This window comes from Gadus chalcogrammus, chromosome 4, assembly GCF_026213295.1.
Source record: "Gadus chalcogrammus isolate NIFS_2021 chromosome 4, NIFS_Gcha_1.0, whole genome shotgun sequence".
NCBI lineage: Eukaryota > Metazoa > Chordata > Actinopteri > Gadiformes > Gadidae > Gadus > Gadus chalcogrammus.
Genome location: NC_079415.1, coordinates 28,211,320 through 28,237,902, shown reverse-complemented (window position 1 = coordinate 28,237,902; position 26,583 = coordinate 28,211,320). Strand labels below are relative to the sequence as shown.

General features: G+C 46.0%; 1 protein-coding gene across 1 annotated transcript in view; it reads left to right on the top strand.

Moving 5' to 3' along the window:
* LOC130381152 (sodium-driven chloride bicarbonate exchanger-like) overlaps positions 1-26,583 on the top strand; it is a 53,693-nt gene that overhangs the window by 14,210 nt on the left and 12,900 nt on the right. The window contains 16 exon segments of the mRNA XM_056588608.1: positions 2,994-3,075; positions 6,636-6,779; positions 7,221-7,362; positions 8,273-8,433; positions 10,839-11,027; positions 11,630-11,718; positions 12,779-12,936; positions 14,270-14,357; positions 15,672-15,818; positions 16,790-16,890; positions 19,372-19,546; positions 20,357-20,490; positions 21,582-21,690; positions 21,693-21,832; positions 23,387-23,492; positions 24,558-24,719. Of these exon segments, the coding sequence (XP_056444583.1) occupies positions 2,994-3,075; positions 6,636-6,779; positions 7,221-7,362; positions 8,273-8,433; positions 10,839-11,027; positions 11,630-11,718; positions 12,779-12,936; positions 14,270-14,357; positions 15,672-15,818; positions 16,790-16,890; positions 19,372-19,546; positions 20,357-20,490; positions 21,582-21,690; positions 21,693-21,832; positions 23,387-23,492; positions 24,558-24,719 (2,127 nt within the window).

Sequence of the window (26,583 nt, the reverse complement as noted above, 5' to 3'; positions counted from 1 at the left end):
AAACCAACACAATAGGCTATAACAAGGAAGCAATAAAGTAGACCGCGATAAGGAGGGATGGTGTAACGGCCCTTTACAGAGTTGGTTGATGGATGTCAGCCTTAGGGAGTGGTTCTCCAATGTCGGTCAATGGACATTTGTCAAGCGTGCTCATGGCAGGAGAGCTGTTTGATTATGCTGAGGCTTACTGGCTGAGCTCATAACCCAGGAGCAAGGCAGTACCCATGAGCAAGGCATGAGCAAGGCGACATTTCATCCTGAACGGGTTTGGTGATTCCGCAGGTGTCGCCTGTTGTAACATCTGAAAATCTCAGTTAACTTCTGATCGTGCTTTTGAAAGTTTAAGGAACTTTTTTAATGAACAATTATCAATTGTCACAAATGCATCCTGGGGCTTTGTCCAACAGAATCCACGCTCGTGATGTATTGTACTATTGTTCTTTTTTCAGATTACGATCATTTTGTAGCGACAGCACTGCAGCGGAAGTTAACAATAAAAGAAAGAACGATGAATTTAGTCCTTGTTTAGGCGTGTAAAAAAAATGAAATCGCTGTTGTCACACTACACACAACTTACCTTCACACTGATGGCTTTCTCAAAATCGTTTTCTAAAAACGATTTTAAATCTTAATCGCTCGTACACATTTTAGCTCTGCGCTCACGCGACGATTAGCTAATCCTCGTTCGCCGTCCGTCGCTTCTTCTCCCGATATTTCCAATCCCGGATAGTGCCGAGGGGAACATCGCTGTAGGATTACCACGGTTACACATTATGGAGTGGAACACCAAATCAGGGGGCTTTAGGTTGGCACACAGCGGGTGGTTACAGTATGTTGAGATGAACGTTGTCTGTTTTTCATCTTAGGGGCGGGCCGGGCGGCAGCAGCTAGGGAGGTAGAGCGGGTTGGTTGATAACCGAAAGGTTGCTGGTTTGATCCCCGACTCCTCCTAGGTGAGCGTTGAGGCCTCCCTGAGCAAGACGCCTCACCCTGACTGCTCCCGACGAGCTGGCTGTCTCCTTGCATGGTTGACTCAGCCGTCGGTGTGTGAATGGGGCAATGTCAGGCAATATTGTAAAGCACTTCGGATAAAAGCGCAATATCGATGCAGACTATATATCACATTGACAGCCACCATAAGTGTTGGCTTTGAGGGCCGCGTAAAAAATACGGTATTCTGAATGCTTTTTACTTTGCCTTGATGTGTCGCATCAGGAAACAGGATGTATTAATTTGGGGGCGAAATGTGCCAGGATGTGATTAGATTAGAGGCTAACACACCAAGCTGTGTGCTAGCATGTTGTAGGTCTTTCTGTGAAAGGGGAGCTAAAAATATTACGACAGCAATCTTTAGCAGCTGTTGAGTTGATGAGATCATGCTTTAGCATTTTTTCTAAAACACAATCATTTTGTTTTATTACGCAAATCATACGACACGACTGAAATAAAAAGGAGCTAACAGTTGATGTTGAATATAAAAGATGTCACGTGGCTTTAAACAGTGACAGTCACAGCTCTGGTCTGTCGCTGTGAAAGGCTTTAAGTGCTGTGACCCAATTTCATCATTCATCATTCATAATAATACACCGACTGTAACTGAGGTTCCCTTCCTGTTTCATCACCTTTTCCCCGTGCTACAGCCACACACACACACACACACACACACACACACACACACACACACACACACACACACACACACACACACACACACACACACACACACCACCACAGATTGTTAACAGCTCCCATCATTTGAATCATGTGTGTTATATCATTCCTAACGTGTGTCAGTGTCATACCGTCTGTGCCCATGACACACGGTCCTCGCTGAACACATAGGGCCTTTGACTCTTTGTTCCAGCGGCGGTCTGCTGATGGACCGTGGCTGTAGTTCAGTATTGACATGTGCTGGTGGGGCGTCCCACCAAGTTCAGATGGTCCAGTACGTGTTTCCAGTGAGCCTGGGCAATGTTTTCCTCCTCTTGAACCTATCGAACGGCAGCTTGTTTGTTCCGAACTCCAGGACATTAAATATTCACCGTCAGGAACTTACGCTACTGTGCTGACTCCTCCCCCCTCCCCCCTCGCCCGTCCCCATGCTTTTTTATTATTATTATTATTACTTTTTAGGTCAGCAATATTTTTAGACATGGAACCCGACGGAGCCTGAGTCCTTCTCTTTCTCTCTCTCTCTCTCTCTCTCTCTCTCTCTCTCTCTCTCTCTCTCTCTCTCTCTCTCTCTCTCTCTCTCTCTCTCTCCCTCTCTTTGTCTCTTTTTGTCTCTCTCTCTCTCTCTCTCTCTCTTCAACTCTCTCTCTCTCCCTCTGTTTCTCTCTTCATCTCTCAATATTTATCTAGGTCTCTGTCCCCACCTCTCTCTCCATCTATGTCTCTCTCTTAAACTCGCTCTGTCTCTCTCTCTGTAGGTTTCTCTATTTCTGTCTCTCTACCATTCGCCTTTTAGATGTCTCTACCTCTTCATCCAGCTGTCAGCTAATTTACAGCTAGTGAATGTAAAATCTTTCTCCCGCTGCTGCTCTCTCTCTCTCTCTCTCTCTCTCTCTCTCTCTCTCTCTCTCTCTCTCTCTCTCTCTCTCCCCCTCTCTCTCTCTCTCTCTCTCTCTCTCTCTCTCTCTCTCTCTCTCTCTCTCTCTCTCTCTCTCTCTCTCTCTCTCTCCCTCTCTTTCTCTCTCTCTCTCTCTCTTTCTCTCTCTCGCTGTTTCTCTCCCTCTCCATCTCTACTGCTCTGTCTCTCTGTTATATTTTAATCTCTATCTGTCTTTCCTATATCTGTCTCTCTCCCTGTTCCCACATATCTGTGTGTGTCTCTATCTCTCTCTCTCCCTCTCTCTCTCTGGTTTCAGTACCATTCCACTGAATCTCGCTTGGGAATGTTCCTCCTTTCGCAGCACACACGTACGTGTGCTGCGTCTATAGTGACGATATGCCTGATAAATGTGTTTAGACGCGTTTGTTTGTTTGTCTTGCAGAGAACAGATGAAGAGGCGGTGGTCGACCGGGGGGGAACACGCTCCATGCTCAACACCAACTTTGAGAAGGAGGAGCTAGAAGGTACGACATCACCTGGACAACAACAAACCAACCAACAACAACAAACCAAAAACAGCTTGACCATGCACAATCCTGCCCAGTCCCCTGTTTCCCCGTTGTGTTGTTGTGTTTTGTTTTGACACGGCTAATCCCGATTTCTGTTCATAACGTGGCGTCAGGAAGTGAAAATGCTACAGCGACATATTTTTTTCAAATGCTTTGACCAAAAAAACAACAAGCCGAAACAGATGTGGCGATTTCGCCCTGTGCTAGCTCATTTGCATAACGAAGCCATATGTCTTCATGACGCTTAAAAATGGTGACAACCTGAAATGTGGACTAAAAAGGGCACGAGAGGACCAAATTCAAACACATCATATGTTTCCAGCAGGCTGCGGCATCAACCTTGAGCATAAAATCTTAGTTTTGATACTAAAGAGAGTGAACGTCGGTGAATAAACCGCGGGACAAATCGCACGTCCTCATGGCCCTCTCACTCTTACATCTCAAGGGTGCTCTCATCCTGCGATGCTGGACCGTTGCCATGGTTATCGCTCTGTTTTTGGCGCCGTGGTAACAGCGACACTGCGTCAGCCCATTGGAGAAGCAGGAAAATCCTTTGATCCGCACAGCCCCACCCCCCCCATCCCCTCTTTACTTATTCTGGAAATGTTTCCTCTAAGTGGAAAATTCAAATCACATCAAAAATGTATGAACCACTTTTTTCATCTTAATCAGGTTAAATAGGCTGGAGGTCAACTTTAAATATATTTCTGACACTACACTGTCCGGCAGTCGACAAGGGATCAGAGAGTTATAAAAAAAAAGTCATTATCGGATCATGGAGTATTTCGGTGGCGTCAGATGTACGGACGTCACGGCAGCAAGGCGGAAGGCGAGGGAAGGCACAAGAAAACATATTCCATGACATCAGCAGAGGCTCACGCCCAGAGGATCTGAGCTATTTTTATTAACCACGTACCAGACACACGCACACAAACGCACGTACGCACGCATTCACACACACAAAATAAACACTCACACACAACAAAAACTACAACCAATTCAGTGCCGGGCCCTGGACATTTCTAGACCAGCAAAGACGTGTCATAAGGTTCTGTGTTCAAGACCCGATATCCGCAGCTAACCCCTCAAGCTGCTCCTTAATGAGATGTATCTGAATGGGAACTATGTAGGAAAACGCTCTGGTTACAAAGTGGGATTCAAGTCCCTTACACTGAATTCACCCCAAGGCCGCGCAAGATCCACGTCAGGACTCGAAAGACGCGACGCTGATCATCACGGAGCTGCCTGCTTTTATTCTCCCACGTTAGGTTGACGCATACAGAAGAAAATAGGCTGGGTAAACGCAATATATATCCGTGTGAGAATGATGTTTCAAAACCCTTCAAATGCACTGCTGTCGGGCGGTCGTGGATCCCAAACAAGGACACGAAACAGCACTTTGGTGACGCTAGGTGCGGTCTTTTTATGCGTCTGGCTGTCAGAATCCAAAACTAAGTGCTACACGTGTTCACCGATCGACTAATCAGTGATTTCCCACTGCGATCCCCTGTGGAGAAGGGCACTGTGTTGCTGAGCTCTGGGAGGACTTCTATGAGCGTCTTTGCAGATCTTCGCATGCATTATTAAACAGAGTCGAGTGATTTGGGCTTTACTCCTGTGCTCTCACGTAATCTGATATTTTCCAGGGAGGATTGTGTTCAATAAGTGGGTGGCAGTAGCTCTGGAGCGAGAGCGGGCCGACTGGTAAGTTGGTAACCAGAAGGTTGCTAATTCGATTCCCGGCTCCTCCTAGCGTGAGTTTTGAGGTGTCCCTGAGCAAGGCGCCTCACCCTGACTGCTCCTGACTCCGCCGTTAGCGTGTGAATTAATGGTTGCAAGTCGCTTTGGATAAAAGCATCAGCAAAATCCCCTAAATGTAAATGAAAGCGCATTAGGCAAAGAATTGGGCTGACACAACTGTAAATGTAGCACAAAACCAGGCAGAAATTTAGTTTGTGTATGATTAAGTTCGGAGATAACCTTCGACTAGTTGTGTCGTTTCATGGATGCTTTTATCCAAAGTGTGCTTCCGGGAATCGAACCACGAACCCTGGCGGTGCTGATGCTGTCCTTCAGGTTGCCTCCTCATATATTGCTGTCGCTGGCTTTCAGTTTGCGTATCGTCTGACACACATTGAAGGGTACACTGTGTTATTAATATTACACCATAAGTTAAATCAGGATGACACAAGGCAGACAGGAAGTAGCCGGTGGCCGCCAGAGTCAGGAAGTAGTGAGCGTGCATCTCGGGCCGCCAGGAGAGAGGTCACCAGTCCGCTTGGATTACAATCAGGCGGGCCCTGAGGGCACACACACACACACACACACACACACACACACACACACACACACACACACACACACACACACACACACACACACACACACACACACACACACACACACACATTAAGTACAATCAAACACAAACACACATACACATGTAAAAATATATCATCAGTATCACAAACAAGCACATATGCAAACAAACAAAATGCAAGTGGAAAAATATGCACACACACACACACACACACACACACACACACACACACACACACACACACACACACACACACACACACACACACACACACACACACACACACACACACACACAAAAGATAATGTAGAGGAAAGCATGTGCACATGCGCAAGCGGACACAAACAAGGGGAAACGCACAACATAGACACAAGGTTGTGCGTAGACACAACCAATGCGAACATACACACAAATGCACACTATCGCACACACAAATGGGTACAAGCAATTGTGAGCAAATTATTTTACACACACACACACACACTGAAACATAAAACATTTTTTTGCACGCAGATAGACACAAAGAGAACGTGCTCGGAGGGCCTTGTTAACAACATTGGGATCTCTGATGCGCGTGAGCCATGTCAGCCTGGCCCTCCTCAGCCGAGAGAACACAGAGTCTCTGTTCGCGTCCCACCGCAAGACAGCACCTTATTTTAGCTTCTGACTCATCCCCTCGACCGATGTTTCATAATACAACATTGCATTGTGGGTATCGTGTTACCAAGTGCAGCGGGTCGCTTCCACAGAAGATTTGCTTCGACACGAAACGCTTCTTGAATATTTAAAGGATGTCTGAACTGACGTTTTTGGAGTGAATAAATAAATAAAACCGAAAGCAAGAAATGGGCCTTTTACAACCTTTTCCACCGTGAGGATCCCGACCCACATGTTGAGAACCACTGCTCCGATGCTTGCGGTTAGAAATATGCTCTGTTGGTGTTGCCATTATCATAGAATAGAATAGAATAGAATAAATCTTTAATGTCCACCAAGGTGGACATTTTTCTTTGGCTCACCAGACGTAAAAGACAGAGAAACATACAGACATATCTCAGACATTTAATGAGAATACATATGCTTAAATACATACAAATAAAAATAGAAGTAAAAATTGTATTACTGCTAGTATTACTAATAACTATTGTAGCACGGCTCCAACCTCTGGTCTGCTGTCTCTCTCTGGGGTCCCCAGGTCACAGGACGCTGTACATCGGGGTCCACGTCCCGCTCGGCAGGAAGTCTCATCGCCGCCATCGTCACCATGGACACCGGCACAGGAAGCGCTCCAAGGAGAGGGATTCCGGCGTGGACGATGGCCACGAATCCCCCTCACACAGTACGTCTCACGACCACAGAGATCGGGAGTCGTTTGAGGTCCCCGTGGGCGGTCCCCCAAATCTGAGCGGGCGTTGATTTGACTTGTGTTTCCTCCGGCGATAGAACACGCTGTTCGCCACACATATTTTACCAACGTTCTGTTTGTTATTTTTCTCTCCCTCCTCCTCTTCCTCTCCTCCCCCTCTCCTTCTGCCACCATCTCGGTCTCTTCCCTCTCGATCTTTCTTGTTTCTCTCTCTCTCTCTCTCTCTCTCTCTCTCTCTCTCTCTCTCTCTCTCTCTCTCTCTCTCCACCTCCATCTCATTCTCTCTCTCTCTCTCTCTCTCTCTCTCTCTCTCTCTCTCTCTCTCTCTCTCTCTCTCTCTCTCTCTCTCTCTCTCTCTCTCTCTCTTTCTCCACCTCCATCTCTTTCTCTCTCCGTCTCTCTCCCCCCCTGCAGCAGACACGCCGGCCCAGAGGGTGCAGTTCCTGCTGGGGACAGAAGATGGCGACGAGGAGCACATCCCCCACGCCCTCTTCACGGAGCTGGACGAGATCTGTGTCCGGGAAGGAGAGGACGCCGAGTGGAAGGAGACGGCCAGGTACGTCCCCGGAGCCATGGTACACACCCAGGCCGAACACTAGCGCCACACTACTCATTCTATCACGAGCTAACGCTAAGCTAATGGTAAACTTACTCTAAGCTAGCAGTCAAGTAACGCTAAGCTAACAGTACACTTTCGTTAAGCTAACACATAATGTGGCAGTGCAAAATGGCGGGCTCTACGGAGGAGTTCCCGCTCCCTATGTAGATATAAAGGGTTTGTTCTAAAGGTAACGGAAACACAACAATATTTTCATTGGATTATACACGAAACATAATAATGAATAATATATATCATGCTAAGGCTGTTCCGCTCGATGCCACTTAATTCACACACTGCCCCTTTAAATAGCAGGTAAGGGTTAGGTTACTTTTAGGACACCTACAGGTCGGAACTAAGTGATCTGAGATCGAACCCTGTACTTTCGGACACTTCAAGCGACCTAGCATGTCTCCCAACCCGTTAGTTTCAAAAGAGCGTTACTTAAAGGTGACCCCCATTAAAGGTGAAATATAATACCATCAGGTGTGAGTGTAATTAGCCATTACGAGCCTTTTTTTGAAACTTGCCTCTTCTGACATCACAAGTGGGCGTGTCCACCTGGATTTGTGCTGGATAGATAAGTCCACCAGCCTACCCGGTGGACTGTCACAAACGTTGCTTATCTATTCTTCATACATCTAGGAAAACACGCCCACTTGTGATGTCAGAAGAGGCAGATTTTCAAAATGGCTTGTAACGGCTAATCACACTCACACCTGGTGGTATATTGTGTCACCTTTAATTTACATTTACATTACCAGTACATTTGTCTGAAGTACATTTGTCAGAAGAAAGAGCAACATATCGTTGTCGGTACAGTAAAAGTTTCTTACGAACTCTTCGTCAACGATTCCCCGAACTCCAGGTGGCTGAAGTTCGAGGAGGACGTGGAGGACGGCGGGGAGCGCTGGAGCAAGCCCTACGTGGCCACGCTGTCCCTGCACAGCCTGTTCGAGCTGCGGAGCTGCATCATGAACGGCACCGTCATGCTGGACATGAGAGCCAACTCGCTGGAGGAGATCGCAGGTACGCACCCTTAAACCCTCAACCCCCCCCCCCCATCATCCGTAACTGGGTCACAAGCTTACGGTTTCAGTAACGCCCTCGCTCGGAATGAACGTTGACACAGAATTTTGGGTGGGGACGTGAGCAGACTGATGGGCTGCATCCGAATACCTAGTACATACTATTTCTGTCTAGTGTCTACTACTTGACCATACTACACTTGACTGTGTAGTACGGTCTACAGACATGCGTAGAACGCCTCCGAACGCCGCCGAAACTCCACCGGATGTTTGGAGATGACGTATCTCCCCCCAGATGGCGGCAAAATTTACCTGTTTTCCGTCTTGTTATCGTTGCTATTAAATAAAAAATGTCTCTTCTACGCGAAATGTCTCTTGAAATGGATATCTCTGCCTAGAAGGCGTCGTCGTCGGTCATCTCGTAGAGCGACTTACCGGCAGGTTAGTTGTTATATGTGGACACTTTGGTAAGTAATTTTTTTGGAATAATAATAATACATTTACAGTTATTTGTTACTCCAGTGCAAAAAGACGATTGAAGTTAATTTTTCCTTTTTTCATTGAAACACACACACACGAATTAAAAGCCGTGTTGGTGCGTGTCGGGTGTCAGCCATCTCTTCTTCGTTTGTTACCAGACTCCGGTTGCATTGTGGGATAGCGTAGTGTTGGTCCGTGGTTCCACTTTGGCGTAGTATGCATTCGGAAATGACTTACGTACTACGAATGCATACTACAGTATGCGGACGCCCTAGATTTTTCGCATACTACAAAATGCATACTATATAGTATGCAAGTACGAGTATTCGGATGCAGCCACGGAATCACAGATTAAGGTAGGGCTGACAATTTGGGAAAAATAATTTGATTATTTCGACCAATATTCAGATTTTGCATGTGATTTATTTTTGATAGCTACTTATGTTCTGTTCCATATGTTAACTAATGAATTGTAAAAGAAAAATAAATATTTATCTTATTGATCTCTAGTCAGAAACAGTAACATATCCCCCCCCCCCACACCAAATCCCCTTGGTTCGTGTTCATGATTGATCTTCGATAGATTTTATGACAAGGAAAGACGATTGTTTGTATTGGACTTCTTCACCATCGTAATCTCAAAAAAACAGTGTAATTATTGATTAGTACATAGCTAGAATAATAAAAAATAGAATAAATAAATACAATTATTGAAAATCATTTCCTTCTAAGTTCATATTAAAACTACACGAAGTAGAGATAAAACACTCAAAACAAAAAACAAAAGCATGAAAAAGTTCAGCCAAACTGAAAGCAAAAGTTAATTGGTTTGTCAGTCAAGCCTAGAAATAACGAAGGCAGTAATGAATAAAAAAACTATTATCCTGGCATGATAATATCATAATATAATCAGACTTCTTCAGCAGGGCCGGTAGCCTTGGAGCTGTCTTGTTGGCCCGGGTCAGCTGGAAAAGGGACACAGCGTGGATTGGGAGTTTAGATACAGGCTCTTTTTAGTGAGCCATCACAAGGCGTTGGTGATGCGATGGCCGTGATCCAAAGAGCTTAGCATCAGCGACCTCATCCTCCACAGTGGGATGAGTTTGGGCAGCGCACACTCCAGGAAGGAGATGGGAAGGAGAGATTTAACCAGCGGAGGCAATCACACTGGTGCACTGTGGGTGTGGGGGGGTAAGTGTCCTCACATCTTAAGCCTGGTGGTATACCAGACGAGCGATGGAGCGGCGCGTTGTGACGTGCAGCTTCCTGTAGAAATACTAAAATAAAAGCGCGTCATACTCAAGAGGACGCTGTCCTTGATGTCGCAGACATTTTATACTTGTGTGTGTGCACCTGAGAGGGTGCGGGGAGGGGGCCGTGATGTTTCAGCGCTGAGGTTCATTACCGATGCAGATCCTCTGACACAGCAAGTATGAACGCCATGGCCCTCTGGCCCTCACTGGCTCAACCACTCACAGAGATTTGTTTATAAAGGTATTTTATTCACGTGTTTAACCGCCTGTCTTTGGAGGCGTGACTCTGGTCGTCGTTCTCTTTGTTCCCAAGACCCCCTCTGTTTATCTGGTCCGCATGTACGCATAGAGCAAGGGAATGAAGCTCTTCACTTTCATCAAGGGCCTAGAGTCTGCCTCTCTAGACTGTACCTTTAGCATTGACCTTCCAGGTGTTTCTCTATGAATTTAATTAATATTTTTTTTCCCTTATCTGTTTATGCTAGAGTGTGTTATCTGTTTATTTGTGGAATGGGTCTTGTTGTGCTGTTTTATCTAAGAGGGTGTGTTGTTCTTCAGATAGGACACTAATGATACTTTCACTCTGTGTGTTTGTGTGTTTGTGTGTTTGTGTGCGTGCATGCGCGTGCGTGCCTGTACGTGTGTGTGCATGTACGCGTGTGTGTGGGCGCAGACATGGTCCTGGACCAACACGACCTGTCTGGCTCGGTGGGGCCGGAGTCGCGCCGCCGGATCCGCGAGGCGCTGCTGAAGCAGCACCACCACCAGAACCACAAGAAGCTGGCCAACCGCATCCCCATCGTGCGCTCCTTCGCCGACATCGGCAAGAAGCAGTCGGAGCCGCACTCCATGGACAAGAACGGTACGGGAACCACACACTTAGAGAGACACACACCCACCCACACACGCGTGCACACAGATATACACACACACACACACACACACACACACACACACAGACACTCACATATATAGATACACACAAACACACACACACACATACACACACATATAGAGAGAGTTACACACGTATATAGAGATACACGCACGCACACACACGGACACACACCCATACACAGCTATATATAAAGATACACAAACACACACACACACACATACATATCTAAAGATACACACACACACACACACACACACACACACACACACACACACACACACACACACACACACACACACACACACATACTGTGTATAGATACACACAAAAAGGACAACAAACACAACATAGGTACACAGACACACACAAACACAGATTAGTAGTAGAATAATGTAGGTACTGCCTGACATCGTAGCTTTACATGTGTGTGTATTTGTGTACCTGTGTGTGTGTGTATATATGTGCATGCATGCCTGGGTGTGTGTGTGTGTTTGTGTGTGTGTGTGTGTGTGTGTGTGTGTGGTGTGTGTGGGTGTGTGTGTGTGTGTGTGTTTGTGTGTGTGCAGGCCAGACTGTTTCCCCCCAGGCTCAGCCCGCAAACACAGAGGGCAAGCAAGATGTGAGTCGGGAAAACAGCGCAGTGGACTTCAGCAAGGTGAGGGGCCCGGGGCCAACCTTTTTTGTGTGCTACACACTACACACCACAAACACACAACCAAACACACAACACTACCACCACACACACACACACACACACACACACACACACACACCACACACACACACACAACACACACACACACACACCACACACACCCACACACACACACACACACACACACTGCCCTGGATGGAGCCACGATCCAGTTACATGCTGAGGAAATTTGACCGTGAGAATATTGACTGAGGGGATTTTTTCGTTTTTATTCCGAGAATCAGTGACGTCGATTTAGACACAGGATGGTCACAGTGTGCTCCAGGGTTTAATAGCCGATACCCTAGAGCAAGATGCTCTAGAAAATATTGAGTGTTTTTTTTTTCTTCTTTGTGTATTTTTTTGATTGAAATGATAAATCTTTAAAGAAAATCTATTACAAACATAGAAAGAGAATGGTGCCTTTTTGTCTTTGTTTCTGTATGATATTGTTCTCCGTTCACATGTTTTGGTCTTTGTTCCTACATGATATTATTCAACGTTCACAAGTTCTGGTGTGATGTTTCTATAGGATATTGTTCAACATTCACATGTTCCAGTGTGATGTTTCTATAGGATATTGTTCAACTTTCACACGTTCCAGTGTGATGTTTCTATAGGATATTGTTCAACATTCACATGTTCCAGTGTGATGTTTCTATAGGATATTGTTCAACATTCACATGTTCCGGTGTGATGTTTCTATAGGATATTGTTCAACTTTCACATGTTCCAGTGTGATGTTTCTATAGGATATTGTTCAACATTCACATGTTCCGGTGTGATGTTTCTATAGGATATTGTTCAACTTTCACACGTTCCAGTGTGATGTTTCTATAGGATATTGTTCAACGTTCACATGTTCTGGTGTGATGTTTCTACATGATATAGCGCTTCATTCACATTTTCTGGTCTTTCTTTCTTCATGATAAAGCTCTACATTAACATGTGCTGGTGTGATATTTCTATATATTACAGCTCTATATTCACATGTCATCTTGTGCCGTCTCTCCGTGCTCAGATCGACCTCCACTTCATGAAGAAGATCCCTGCAGGTGCGGAGGCGTCCAACGTGCTGGTGGGGGAGCTGGAGTTCCTGGAGCGGCCCGTGGTCGCCTTCGTCCGCCTGGCACCTGCCGTCCTGCTCAACGGCCTGGCAGAGGTCCCCATCACCACCAGGTCTCTCTCTCTCTCTCTCTCTCTCTCTCTCGCTCTCTCTCTCGCTCTCACTCTCTCTATCTCTCTCTCTCTCTCTGATTGTCTTTCTCTCTCTCTCTCTCTCTGAATTTCTGTCTGTCTCTTTCTCTCTCTCTCTCTCTCTCTCTCTCTCTCTCTCTCTCTCTCTCTCTCTCTCTCTCTCTCTACTCTCTATACTCTCTCTATATCTGAATGTCACTACTGTCTGTCTGTCTCTCTCTCTCTCTCTCTCTCTCTGAACGTCTCACTCTCTTTCTTTATCTCTATCCGTCAGGGTCACTTGCTTTGTTTATCTATCTCTGTGGCCCACCCTTCTCCCCATTTTTCCACATCTCTCTCTATTATTTGTGTTATATTGCTTTCTCTCTCTCTCTTCGTCCTGTATAGTCCTGCTTTGTCTCCTTCCATTTTCCTCCATCTCTTTTTGCCTCCTATTTTTCCATTCACACCTCTCGCTCTCTCTCTTTCTGAATGTCTCTCTCTCTGTTCCATTTTTAATGGTATTAAAAACATTAGCAGCTTGAGTAAACACACTTGACTCTCTCTGTCTGTCTGTCTCTGTCTATTCTCATACTCTCACTCTCTTTCTGTCTGTCTCTCTCTCTTACTGTATGTCTCTCTCTCTCTCTCTCTCTCTCTCTCTCTCTCTCTCTCTCTCTCTCTCTCTCACTCTCTCGCTCTCTCCTTCTCACTCACTGTCTCTCTATCAAGTGTTGGGTGTGTGAGTGAGTCTCTCTGAGAGTTTGTAGCTCTGATGCATGCCTCCATTCTCAAGTCTACGAGACATTCTGTCTGTCTCTCAGTCTCTCTATCTCTCATGGTTTCTCTCTCACCCTTGAAGAAGCTTTCAAAAGGTTGGCATAAGGTCTTCATAAATAAACAAAATATAGAAATATATAAAATATAAATAATCCAAATTTTATGTGGTATACACCCACAATGTAGTAGTCACTCAATGTCTCTCTGCTGCTTGGCAATAGGCATTCACACCCTCTCTCTCTCTCTCTCCTCTCTTCTCTCTTCTCTCTCTCTCTCCTCTCTCTCCTTTCTCCTCTCTCTCTCTCCTCTCTCTCCTTTTCTCTCTCTCTCCCCTTGGGCGCTCTCTCTTCTCTCTCTCTCTCTACTCTCTCTCTCTCTCTCTCTCTCTCTCTCTCTCTATCTCTCGCCTCTCTCTCTCTCTCTCTCTCTATCTCTCTGTCTCACTCTATCTCTCTCTATTGTTTTTTGGGGGGTAGCATAATATTCCCCATCATGTGTGATTGAAAAACAGTTCTTTGACCCTTGCCCCTGACCCCTGACCCCTGACTCTCCTCAGGTTCCTGTTCATCCTGCTCGGCCCCCTGGGTAAAGGGCCGCAGTACCACGAGATCGGACGCTCCATCGCCACCCTGATGACAGATGAGGTGAGGATGATTCTGTGCCTTTCAGAGTAAAAGCACACCCAACCTTGAACCTGATACCGCGTGGTGTTTGGATTTCAAAATCCAAACGGCTGGAGAAGCACTTTTGCTCTTGTCTGGTACCCAAGGTTCACAGCAGGTCACAATACATCGCTGCTGAACCATATTAACAATTATAATACAGTTGTTGTTAATGAGCTTTCCTTGTTCTTGTTAACTTTGTCAGTGTTTTGTTTTTCTAGGTGAAGCTCTGTGTATATATATATATATATATATATATAGGCTGCAGCAAAATGGGTTTTAACATAATTCTAAATTGAATTCCTACAATATTAGCAGCAACGCATTTCTCAAGCAAAAAATACAAAGCTGGGGGCAACCAAACTGCACACTTGTTGTTCTGATGGGGGGGAAGAAGGTATTTTTATTTTGAAAGGTCACCTCTTGGCAAAAAATCACTAATAGCTCTAAGGGGGGACTTTTATCTTTCAAAGGCTCTCTTGGCCAGGTTTCCCATGACTTGGAGTACCAGTGGTTTTACGGCATCTCTTAGTGACATTCAGTGTTAGCTTCAACCGAGGGACTGTCTTTTGAACGTGACCTCCTGGCGCCTTCGTTTAGCTCCATGCAGACTTTTATTGAAACCTGAATGTTAGCATTAATTTACAACATTTATTTTGAAACGTGACCTCTCGGCAGCCTTCAGTGTTAGCCTTAAATGGGGACTTTTCTTTTGAAACAGGACCCCTTGGCAGCCTTCATTGTTAGCCTTAAATTGGGACTTTTATTTTGAAACAGGACCCCTTGGCAGCCTTCAGTGTTAGTTTTAAATGGGGACTTTTATTTTGAAATGTGACCCCTTGGCCACCTTCATTGTTAGCTTCAAGGGGGGACTTTAATTTTGAAATGTGACCCCTTTGGCAGCCTTCAGTGTTAACTTTAAAAAGGGGACTTTTATTTTGAAACGTGACCTCTTATTAGTCTTCAGTGTAAGCTTTAAATGGGTACTTTTATTTAAAAACGGGACCTCTTGGCATCCTTCAGTGTTAGCTTAAAATGGGGACATTTATTTAGAAACGTGACCCCTAGGCAGCCTTCAGTATTAGCCTTAAATGGGGATTTTTTTTTTTAATGTGACCTCTTGGCAGCCTTCAGTGTAAGCTTTAAATGTGGGCTTTTATTTTTAAACATGACCCCTGGGAAGCATTAAATGTAAGCATTAAATTGGGACTTTTATTTTGAAACTTGACCTCTTGGCAGCCTTCATTGTTAGCCTTAAAGGGGGACTTTTATTTTGAAACGTGACCTTTTCTCCAGGTGTTCCACGACGTGGCGTACAAGGCCAAGGACCGCACCGACCTGGTGGCTGGAATCGACGAGTTCCTGGACCAGGTGACGGTCCTGCCCCCCGGGGAGTGGGACCCCTCCATCAGGATAGAGCCCCCCAAGAACGTCCCCTCTCAGGTACCCATGGACACACTTCAACTGGGTACCATGGAGGGCTTGTACGAAACAAGGCATCATGGGAGTTTGAGTTTGGTGAAACGCCGCCATTTTAGTACTCAAACTGGAAAGTCCTGTGCCGTGTTCCAATACCCGTACTTCCATGAGTATACTTAAAGGAAGTACACTATCTGCACTATCCGTACTCACTTGAGTACGGTAATTTTTCAGATGTGAGTGCTGTTCCAAATCGAGTACTCCGTGGTGCACTTACCGGAAATCGATCACGGACTGCCGCCGCGGCTCCTCCCCTGCATAAACATCCCGCTTTGAACGGTGAACTCTTTACGCCTAGCAGCTATAAAAAGCTATAAAAACTACAAAAACTACAAAATGACTCTATTTAATGCAGGCTATGTGGAAATGCGCGACTTTGGCTCAGGCCTGGCTCCGCCTCTTCCGCTACGTAGCTAAGATGGCTGCCGTTGAGTACGGAGAGTGTCCTTCGATCCACACTTCACGATTAGCCCATTTTGGAGTACGGCATCCGGGGTCTTGAAGTATACTTCTTTTCGCCGGATCTGAATTGGAACGTACTGCGTACTCAAATTTTGAGTACGCAGTACGGACAGTACGGGTATTGGAACACGGCCCTGAACAAACGTAAATGCACTGTAACCTAGGCTACTGAAATGAATGAATGAATGCATGAATTACAGACATTTTGAATAAATTACGGTAGCAGTGAATATTTTTTATATCAATCAAATCTTTTGTTGTTGTTCTATTTTGTATCAAATGATTGATTTCTTTAGTAAGTAGCCATGTCAAAAGATGGGTTTATTTTACCATACTTACCGGATCGCCATACTAGACTTTTCTTATGAAGGTCACGTTTAGTGCCCACTAAATCATACCAATCAACATCAAACCAGCTGTGTGTGACCATGTGTAACTGCCAGGTATGATTGACAGCCGTGTTCCCCACACAGGAAAAGCGGAAGGTCGCGCCCCTTCCCAACGGGCTGACGGACCTGGGGGAGCTTGAGGACCATGAGGGGCACGGAGGACCTGAGCTCCAGCGCACCGGCAGGTAGGAGGGAGGAGGGGGAGAGGGAGACAGAGAGAAAGACAGTGAGAGAGACAGAGACAGACAGACAGACAGACAGACAGACAGACAGACAGACAGACAGCGACAGACAGACAGGACAAGACAGACAGACAGACAGACAAGAACAGTGTGTGTGTCTGAAGTGTGGTGGTTATTTGTGTGTGTGTGTGTGTTTGTGTGAGAGAGAGATAGAGATAGAGAGAGGGAGTAAGTGTGCTTGTGTTTGAGAGAGCGAAAGATAGCAGGAGAGGGAGAGTAAGTGTGTCTGTGCTTGTGCGTGAGAGAAGGTGAGAGAGTGATAGAGTAAGTATGTCTGTGCTTGTGTGTGAGAGATGGTGAGAGAGTGATAGAGAGCGAGTAAGTGTGTCTGCGTGTCTGTGTGTGAGAGAGTTGAGGACGAGATAGCAAGAGAGATTAAGTGTGTCTGTGTCTGTGTGTGAGGGAAACGAGAGAGGGGAATCCAGGACAGGGAACAGAGAAACGTGGTGTGAATCAAAGTGAGACCCAGTGGTACCTTGACATCACCAAACGCTTCACAGTCTTGAACCTCTCGGTTAACTTCCCATTCCCAAGGGGCGTGACCGACGCCCTCAGACCAAAATACTGGACGCCATTGGAGAGACCGACAACCAATCAGAACAATGAAACTTGTGACATGCAGTGAAACGTGCCGCCACGGCGCTCCCATAGGGTGCTCCCATAGGGCACTGCCATAGGCTCCTCCCATAGGGCTCTCCCATAGGCTCCTCCCATAGGCTCCTCCAATAAGCTCCTACCATAGGACTCTCCCATAGGGCTCTTCCATAGGGCTCTTCCATAGGGCTCTCCCATAGGGCTCTCCCATAAGGTGCTCCTCAGGTCTACTGGGAGGTGGTCCAAACCCTCTGCCAGAAAAAGCAAAATAAAAATGTTAAGATTCGTCTGGTTCCCAGGCTAACCCAGCGGCCTGATGCATCGTACATTTGTTTCCCTCATACACAACATTTCCACCACAAACGTCCTCTCCCGACCTGCTCTTCACATTCACTTATCTTACAAATGAATATTCCAGTAAAAAGCACTCACACTTTTCCACTTCCTTCTCTTTCATTCTCATCTTCAAACCTCTTATCCGGGGACGGGATTGCGGTCGTGTTCTCTGTCATTAATTATTTAAACACCAGATGACGTTGATTTATGAGAGACCCAATCCTTCCCCCACCTAAATGAACCGCCAGTCAAACGTTCAGCCAAAACAGAGATGACGAAGGTTTATTATCCCACGGGACAAACACATTCAACACATGCCTATTAAAGCAGTGTTAACTCACTAATTTAAATAATTGTTATAGCCACAAATCCCATTGGTATATGATTGCTCATGCTATATAGCCACTGGGGAGCTACTAGCTGCCATTAGCAGCTATCTCCTAACCCTACTCCACTAGCTGCTCGCTATGAATACAGGTAACAGCTACTAACTACCAGCTGCTCTACAGCAGCGCGCTATGAAGATAGCTGCTGGCTCCTAACCGCTAGCTACGCAGCAGGTGTCATAACAGCGTAGTAAAAGATGCATGCTGGCTGAACGCTTTATGTCAAGTGAGACTGGCTAGGAGCCAGGGGCTAGTACTACCAACCCCCCCCCCCATCCTCTACAACACCCCCTACCTCTCAACCCCTCTCAGCCGTCCCCTGGGAGGGGGCATCACTGCCTCGGCCTGACACCGTACGGTAGAAAGCACAGGCTGCTGCCGTTGCCATGGCAACTGCCTCTGGCTATCGCTTCTGCGGTCCCTCGCGATGCAGCCCGCTGCAGTCTGAGTGGTCTCGCTTTCTCTCTCTGTGTTCCTCTGTCTGACTCTCTCTCTCTCTCTCTCTCTCTGACTCTCTCTGTCTCTCTCTCTCTCTCTCTCTGTCTCTGCTTATCCGTACGGCTTCATTCCATTAAATATGTTTTTTATTTTTGAATCGTCCTTCAGAGTCAGGGTAAAGGTCACCGTAGGTCATGATCATGCTTTGGCAGTAAGAAGTGATGCTTCGTTTTCGGCTCACGAAGTGTTGTTGAACATTTCCATGTTATTTTTAAATGTCTAAAGTTGATGAACAGGGAAAATTATCTGTAGAAAAAAAAGTCCTGCCACTGAAACAGGGGTCCACCTCCACTTTAAGAAAATCCCAGGGAGGTTTAAGAAGCACAGACAACATCTTTTTCATTTAACTATGAGGGATTTTGCTGACACTTTTATCCAAAGCAACAACAACCATTCATTCACACACCGACGGCGGAGTCAACCACGCAGGGCGACAGCCAGCTCATCGAAGCAGTTAGCGTGAGGCGTCTTTCTGGGACTCCTCGACACTCCGGGGTGTGTCTAGCAACCACTCCGGGGATCGAACTAGCAACCTTCTGGTTACCAGTCAACCCGCTCTACCTCCTGAGCTACTAACACTCCTATCACCAACCCCCGGTGTCTTTGTCAGGTTCATGGGCGGCTTCCTCAACGACATCAAGCGCAAGGCGCCGCACTACCTGTCGGACTACACGGACGCCCTGAGCCTCCAGTGCCTGGCCTCCGTCCTCTTCCTCTACTGCGCCTGCATGTCGCCCGTCATCACCTTCGGCGGGCTGCTGGGCGAGGCCACCGAGGGCCGCGTGGTGAGTGACACCTCAACCCACTTGCTGTTTCGATTCTACGCACAGGGTTTGGAACCAAAATGGCCACCGGGTGAATGCTGGGTCGAGGGGTTTTGGCGGGAATGATAATGAAGACTTAAAAAAAATAGAATTTGATGGTAGACACTAAAAAATAAATAATAATAATTAATGTTTGGAAGTGGAAACATAATTGCACCCTGCAATTTCGCAGACTGTTATCGACAATATAATATGTTGATGATAACTCAAGAGGGAGCACTAATTCAGAACCAAATTGGTAGAAAATGGAAGACGAAAATATGTGTTTTTCAAATCATAATTATTTGAAAATGTTGTAGGTGTAGTGTGGCAGAGGAAATTTACCGTGAAATCTAGTCGTTTGGCGCTCCTGTAACATTTGTTATTTCTCATCAGTGTAGACCTATTTTATACCGTCTGTGGTGTAAGCACAACAGTATTATCTTTTACACACTCACACATGACGAAGACAGCTTTTAGACTAAGTCTTTATTTACTGATTTATTGATGTTTTATTTATCTGGCTTTTTTAGTTTATTTGTTTGTTTACTTCCTTAGAATTATGTATGTTCCTTATCTTCTCTTTCTCTCCTTTCTCCCCCTCACTCTCCCTTCCTCCTCTCTCTCTCTCTCTCTCTCTCTCTCTCTCTCTCTCTCTCTCTCTCTCTCTCTCTCTCTCCCTCTCCCTCTCCCTCTCTCTCTCTCTCTCTCTCTCTCTCTCTCTCTCTCTCCCTCCCTCCTCTCTCTCTCTCTCTCTCTCTCTCTCTCTCTCTCTCCCCCCCCCCCCTATAGAGTGCCATAGAGTCTCTGTTTGGGGCGTCCATGACAGGAATAGCCTATTCTCTGTTCGCGGGCCAGCCGCTCACCATCCTGGGCAGCACCGGGCCCGTGCTGGTCTTTGAGAAGATCCTATTCAAGTTCTGCAAGTATGTCCTCCTCCACCTCCTAATCTTTATTTGCATTTCAAAATAATAGCACGTATTCGCCTATCACACGCTAAGAGGGGCTACTATTCTTTTAATAACCTGAGACTAGGTTGGTTCTTTCAAAATAAAAGCACCTCCTTGTAACTCACCTGGGAATGGCTTATTGTATTGTAATTAGGTGTTATTCGATCAAGGAAACATGCTAAGGCGAAACGCAGGCTTCGCCGACAACAATGCTTCAGCCAGTTTTTATCTAGTTTGAAATGTCTGTTCCAGGCTGTACATTTTTTTTGTTTTTGCCACTGTGGGTTGTGACTCTCTATCCCAGGTTGCCAGATATGAAACAAAGTGTCTCACAAACACAGCGTGCCGCAGCCATGAAAGGGAGCAGACGAACTGGATCAACAGAGATTTTACATAATTGTACTTGACCTAAAAAGCTAAAAATGACCAGAGCCCTGTTAAAACACGGGTTAATCTTGGAGTTGCCTTTGAAAGATGGAAGACAGCTTAGAGCCCTGAAAGATTTCAAGATGGATACTGCATGAACTGGTATATAAGATGCAAATACACGTAGCGCTCGCCTCATCGTGTGCTCATGAGCAGTCAGGGTCCTCAACTTGGCATGAGCTTTGAGTCTGGGGAGAAGCGGCCGGAGACAACTCTCTCCAATATTGTGATTTGAATGCAGCTCCCATTTTAAACGCTCGTTGACAATGTTACATATCGTACCTTTTAAAATATTAGCCTTTTTCATATTTTTAAGAGAAATCTATTATCCAAACATCATGGTTTTGTTTTCATCTGTGTGTATGCATGTGTGTGTGTATGTGCTTGTGTGTGTGTATGCTTGCGTGTGTGTGTGTGCTTGTGTCTGTGTGTGTGTGTTTGTGTGTGTATATGCTTTATTCTGATTCTGTGCGTGTTTGTGCTTGTGTGTGTGTGTGTGTGTGTGTGTGTGTATGTGTGTGTTTGTGTGTGTCTGCTTGTGTGTGTGTGTGTGTGTGTGTGTGTGTGTGTGTGTGTGTGTGTGTGTGTTGTGTGTGTGTGTGTGTGTGTGTGTGTGCCTGTGTGCGTGTGTGTCCTACCAGGGAGTACGGGCTGTCCTACCTGTCCCTGCGGGCCTGCATCGGGCTGTGGACGTCCTTCCTGTGTCTGCTGCTGGTGGCCACCGACGCCAGCTCCCTGGTGTGCTACATCCACGCGCTTTCACACGAGGAGGCCTCGCCTCGCTCATCGCATTCCATCTGTCATATACGAGGCCCTGGAGAAGCGTGCGGCACCTGGGCCACCACTACCCCATCAACAAGAACAACAACCTGCAGATGCTCACGCAGTACTCGTGAGTACCGCAAATCTAACGCACCTCTAACTGGGTATTCACCACTCACAAAGGGCTCGTAAGCGGTGCCACTTCCCTCCTCCCACAAATGACTTGCAAGTAAGACGAATCAAACGCACCTCTCCCTCGTATCTGACGCAATTTTAACTTGGTACTCGTAAGCACCGTCTAAACTCCTCCCACGCAGTACTTGTGGGTAAGAATCAAACGGACCTCTCACTGGGTACTTGTATGCAGCGCCGCTTAACTCCTCACACGGATGGAAATGCAAGTACAATGAATAAAACACACCTCCCACCAGTGAGTCACTATATCAAACTCACTTTTAACTCGGTACTCGTAAGCACCGCCACTTAACTCCTCCCACACAGGACTTGGAAATACAATTAATCAAACGCACCTCCCACCCAGGGCTAGTGAGTGACTATATCTAGCGCACCTCCCACGCGTTACGCCTATGCGCCGCCGCTTAACGTCTCCGACAAAGGACTTGTAAGTACTACTAATCAAACGCACCTCCCAGCCAGGATTAGTGAGTGACAATAACGAACACACGTCCCACTTTGTATTTGCACATGCAGCATTTGAACCCCTCCCGCGTGTACTGGCGGGAGACCACTTATAATTAGCCTTAAAACAGCTCTCCCATGGAGGACTGGTAAGGACCATTACAGTAACAAACCCACGCAGTACCTTTACCCTTTGTACAGGCCTATTGGGCAATGATGGGTTGTTGTTGTGATGTCACCAATTGTGCGCATCCTCAAGTCTGTAGTCAGTGTTAGAAGTTGAACGATAGAAAAGGTTTTTGCCCTTTACGCATGGGTCGATACCTTATAATATTCCTTGCCAAATATTGAAAAATTATAGGGTTAAAAATGGACTCTGAAAATGTGATGGTGAACTGAACTGTCTATCCCCTGAGCGGGCGGGGGGGGCGTGGGCTTTGGGTCATCCCCTAATGGACGCTGCTCCGTGTGGACTCATAATCCAACGCCAAAGTGTAGCGCCAAAAGCGCTGTATTTAGTTTTTTAAGCCGGTCGTGAGAGCGGGAGAGATTCTGCGCTGTGTCTAATGTGATGGCCACACCGCGGTGTGATTAAAACCTGGGCGGGCCGCACTTATTTTTTGTTATTGTATCATTTTGAGTTTGGTGAATTTCCCATGGGTAGATGTTGTTCTATTTTTACTACAGATGAGAAAGATGGCGACGTGTTTAAAGTACAAATAATGCACACACAATACAGCCAGACACACACGCACAACACACGTATACGCACACACCCACACAAACACAGGCACACACAAACACACACACACACGCACAACACAAGTGCACGCACAACACAAGTGCACGCACACACAAACACAAGAACACAAACACACACGCGCACACACACACACACACACACACACACACACACACACCACACACACACACACACACACACACACACACACACACCACACAACACACACACACACACAACACACACACACACACACACACAGATAGCTGGGGACTTGACTCATTTGAGTGTGTGGCCCCCTAGGTGTGCATGTGTGGAGCCCAGGGACCCCAGCAACGCCACCCTCCTTTCCTGGGAGGACAGGAACATCACAGCCTCCCAGGTCAACTGGACCATGCTGGAGGTCGACGTAAGGACTCTGCACCGTTTCCTGTTTCTCCTTATAAGGCTCCGGCCGACCGCACGGCGTGTACGGTGTGTTGTGTATCGTAATGACGATGGCGTCATCAAAAAGCCTCTTTAAAGCCTCTGATGAATGAGGCAATGTATTGTCAACGTAACTTCTGTGGTGTAGTTGGGTGTCATGTTCTGTTCTATACGTTACTAGGAAGGGATGATCAGGTGAGTGATTTACAGTGTTTAAAAGAGTAGGCCCCACCCAAACATATAGTACGTACGTACTCTGAGAGGGCCTGTTTGACAGAGTTACTTCCTTAAAGAGTTATTAGGGATTGCACAGCTCTAATAATATATATAGGGGACAGCTCTAATATATATATATATAGAGCTGTGCCGTTTTAACCGCGTTAGTTAACGCTGTAATGCAAACCAATTTAAACGGCGTTACATTTTTTTATCGCGCGATTAACGCAATTATTATATTAAAAAATATATTTCTTTTTTTTTTCTTTGGCTCAAAACAAAGAAGCAGTAGCCTGACGGCTATGTTCAAATGACATTTGTTCAAAGCAGTCGTTTATTGCACTATAGGCTCTTTTTTTGTATCGTTCCTGTTTTGATCAGTATATTGCCAATGTTGTTATCAATAAAAAATCATTTGCACAAGGGCAAGCCGATGCACTTCACCATGTTGATAAGAGAATTAAAATGAGAAGAATTATGGGACAAAAAAAAATCAAGGGATATTTAGCATCGAAAAATAATTTGTGATTAATTGCGATTAATCGTGAGTTAACTATGGACATTAATGCGAATTAATCACGATTAATATTTTAATCGCTTGAACAGCTCTAATATATACATACATATATATATATATATATATATATTTATAGACTACCACCCTCAATGTGCTAAACATGGATTATTTCCACTGATGGTTGCAAAACATCGCGAACAATGGCGGTGACTGTAAATATCAAATCATTGCTACCCCTAAACAATTTTTGTTTTGTTTTGTTTGCTTTACGTCCATTGACTTCCCCTCACCCCCCACCCCGGCCCTCTTGTGCAGGAGTGCAACCTGTTCCACGGGGACTTTGTGGGGTCGGCGTGCGGCCCCCACGGGCCCTACATCCCCGACGTGCTGTTCTGGTGTGTGGTGCTGTTCTTCTCCACCGTCCTCATGGCCGCCTTCCTCAAGGAGTTCAAGACCAGCCGCTACTTCCCCACCAAGGTGAGGCATGCCCGCGCACGCACATACACACATGCACACACACACATAAATGTAGACAAGCATGCACACACATGATCACACGCACACGCACACACACACACACCCCACACACACACACACACACACACACACACACACACACACACACACCACACACACACAAACACACAACACACACACACACACACACACACAAAGGCATACAAAAACACACACAAACACACACACACACACACACACACACACAACACACACACACACACACACACACACACACACAACACACACACACACACACACAACACTGTGCACCTATCCCCACCCCATACAACACACTCAAAGGAATATCAAACAGACACAGAACACATACAATAGAAACACACCGACAGAGATAAACACACCCGAACATTTACAATACCACATCAGTTCAAATGTAAAAAAAAATCAACGATCATGTATTATAGATGCAGTGTTTCCCACACATTGACGAGACTATGGCGGCCCGCCTATCTAATTTCGGCCGCCATAGTCTCTGTCTTCGTGCACATGAAATTAAGTTATTATTATAAAAAAAAAAAAAAAAATTTTTTTTTTTTTTGTTGCTCAGGCGAAGTTTGAAGACATACCACCCACCCCCCCCCCCCCCCCGCACAATCGCTCCATACCCCCCCCCCCCCCCCCCCCCCCCCCGTCACAATCGCTCTCCATACCCCCCCCCCCCCCCCCCGTCCCCCCCGCAACAATCGCTCCTACCCCCCCCCCCCCCCCCCCCCCCCCGTCACATCGCTCCTACCCCCCGTAAAACCCGTCAACAATAACAATCGCCCCCTACCAGCCCCCTTCCCCCCCCCCCCCATATCCTCCAAAATTTCTGTGGGAAACACTGAGATGCGTTGCGGCACTGATTCCCAGACGCATTAATTCCTCTGCAAAAGGCACCTAATTACCCTGGCACGCCACGCACGTGACACGCCAGAGTACATTATCTCAAACACACCGTGCAGTAAAGTGAAGTGAAGCCAGCTACTGCTAGCTGGGTAGTGGAAAAGGTATTGCTGAACGAAAACTAGTCCTCTGTAAGCACTGCGATAGGATGGTCTCGACGCCACTGGGAAACGTTTGAGGGATAATTAGCCAACACAATAGAACAAACGCACGAAGAGAGAGGCAGAGTCGGGCAGACATGGAGAAAGCAACAGCCCTGGAGGAAAACAACCGCCATTTATACAGACGCTCTGACCATATAACGCCCGAGCTCAACCGGCTCTGATTGGCAGCGTGACCTCATCGCTGTCGTCGTTCCTTATCGCAAAGGTCAGGATGTGAGTCTCCGCTCTGCAGCGAAATGGCTTCAAGAAAATGTTAGAATCCCGGACCTAAGGTTCGAGAAAGAGCTTCTTGTTTTATTGGAACTATTTGTTTTGTGAAAAGGGATTTGTTAATTTATTGACAATACATTTTTTTGATGCAGTGGTAAAAGCACTTGAGGCTCAATAAAAACGATTAAGGCAAGGCAAGGCAAGGCAAGGCAACTTTATTTATATAGCACTTTTCATACACAAGGCAGACTCAAAGTGCTTCACATATAAACATTGTCATACAATAAAATAAAATAATAATAGATAAGTAAAAGAAAAACATATGCAAAGAAATGGGTAAATTAAAAAGGCATTTTAGTATTAAAATAAAAAATAGAGGCAAAGTTAAAAAGCTTTTTAGAAAGTGCAATGTATTTAAGATTTTAGCAGAAGGCTATAGCAAACATAAAAGTCTTCAGTCTTGTTTTAAAGGTGCTCAGAGTTGGGGCAAGTCTTAAATCCTCTGGGAGTTTATTCCAGCTATTTGTTGCATAGTAACTAAATCC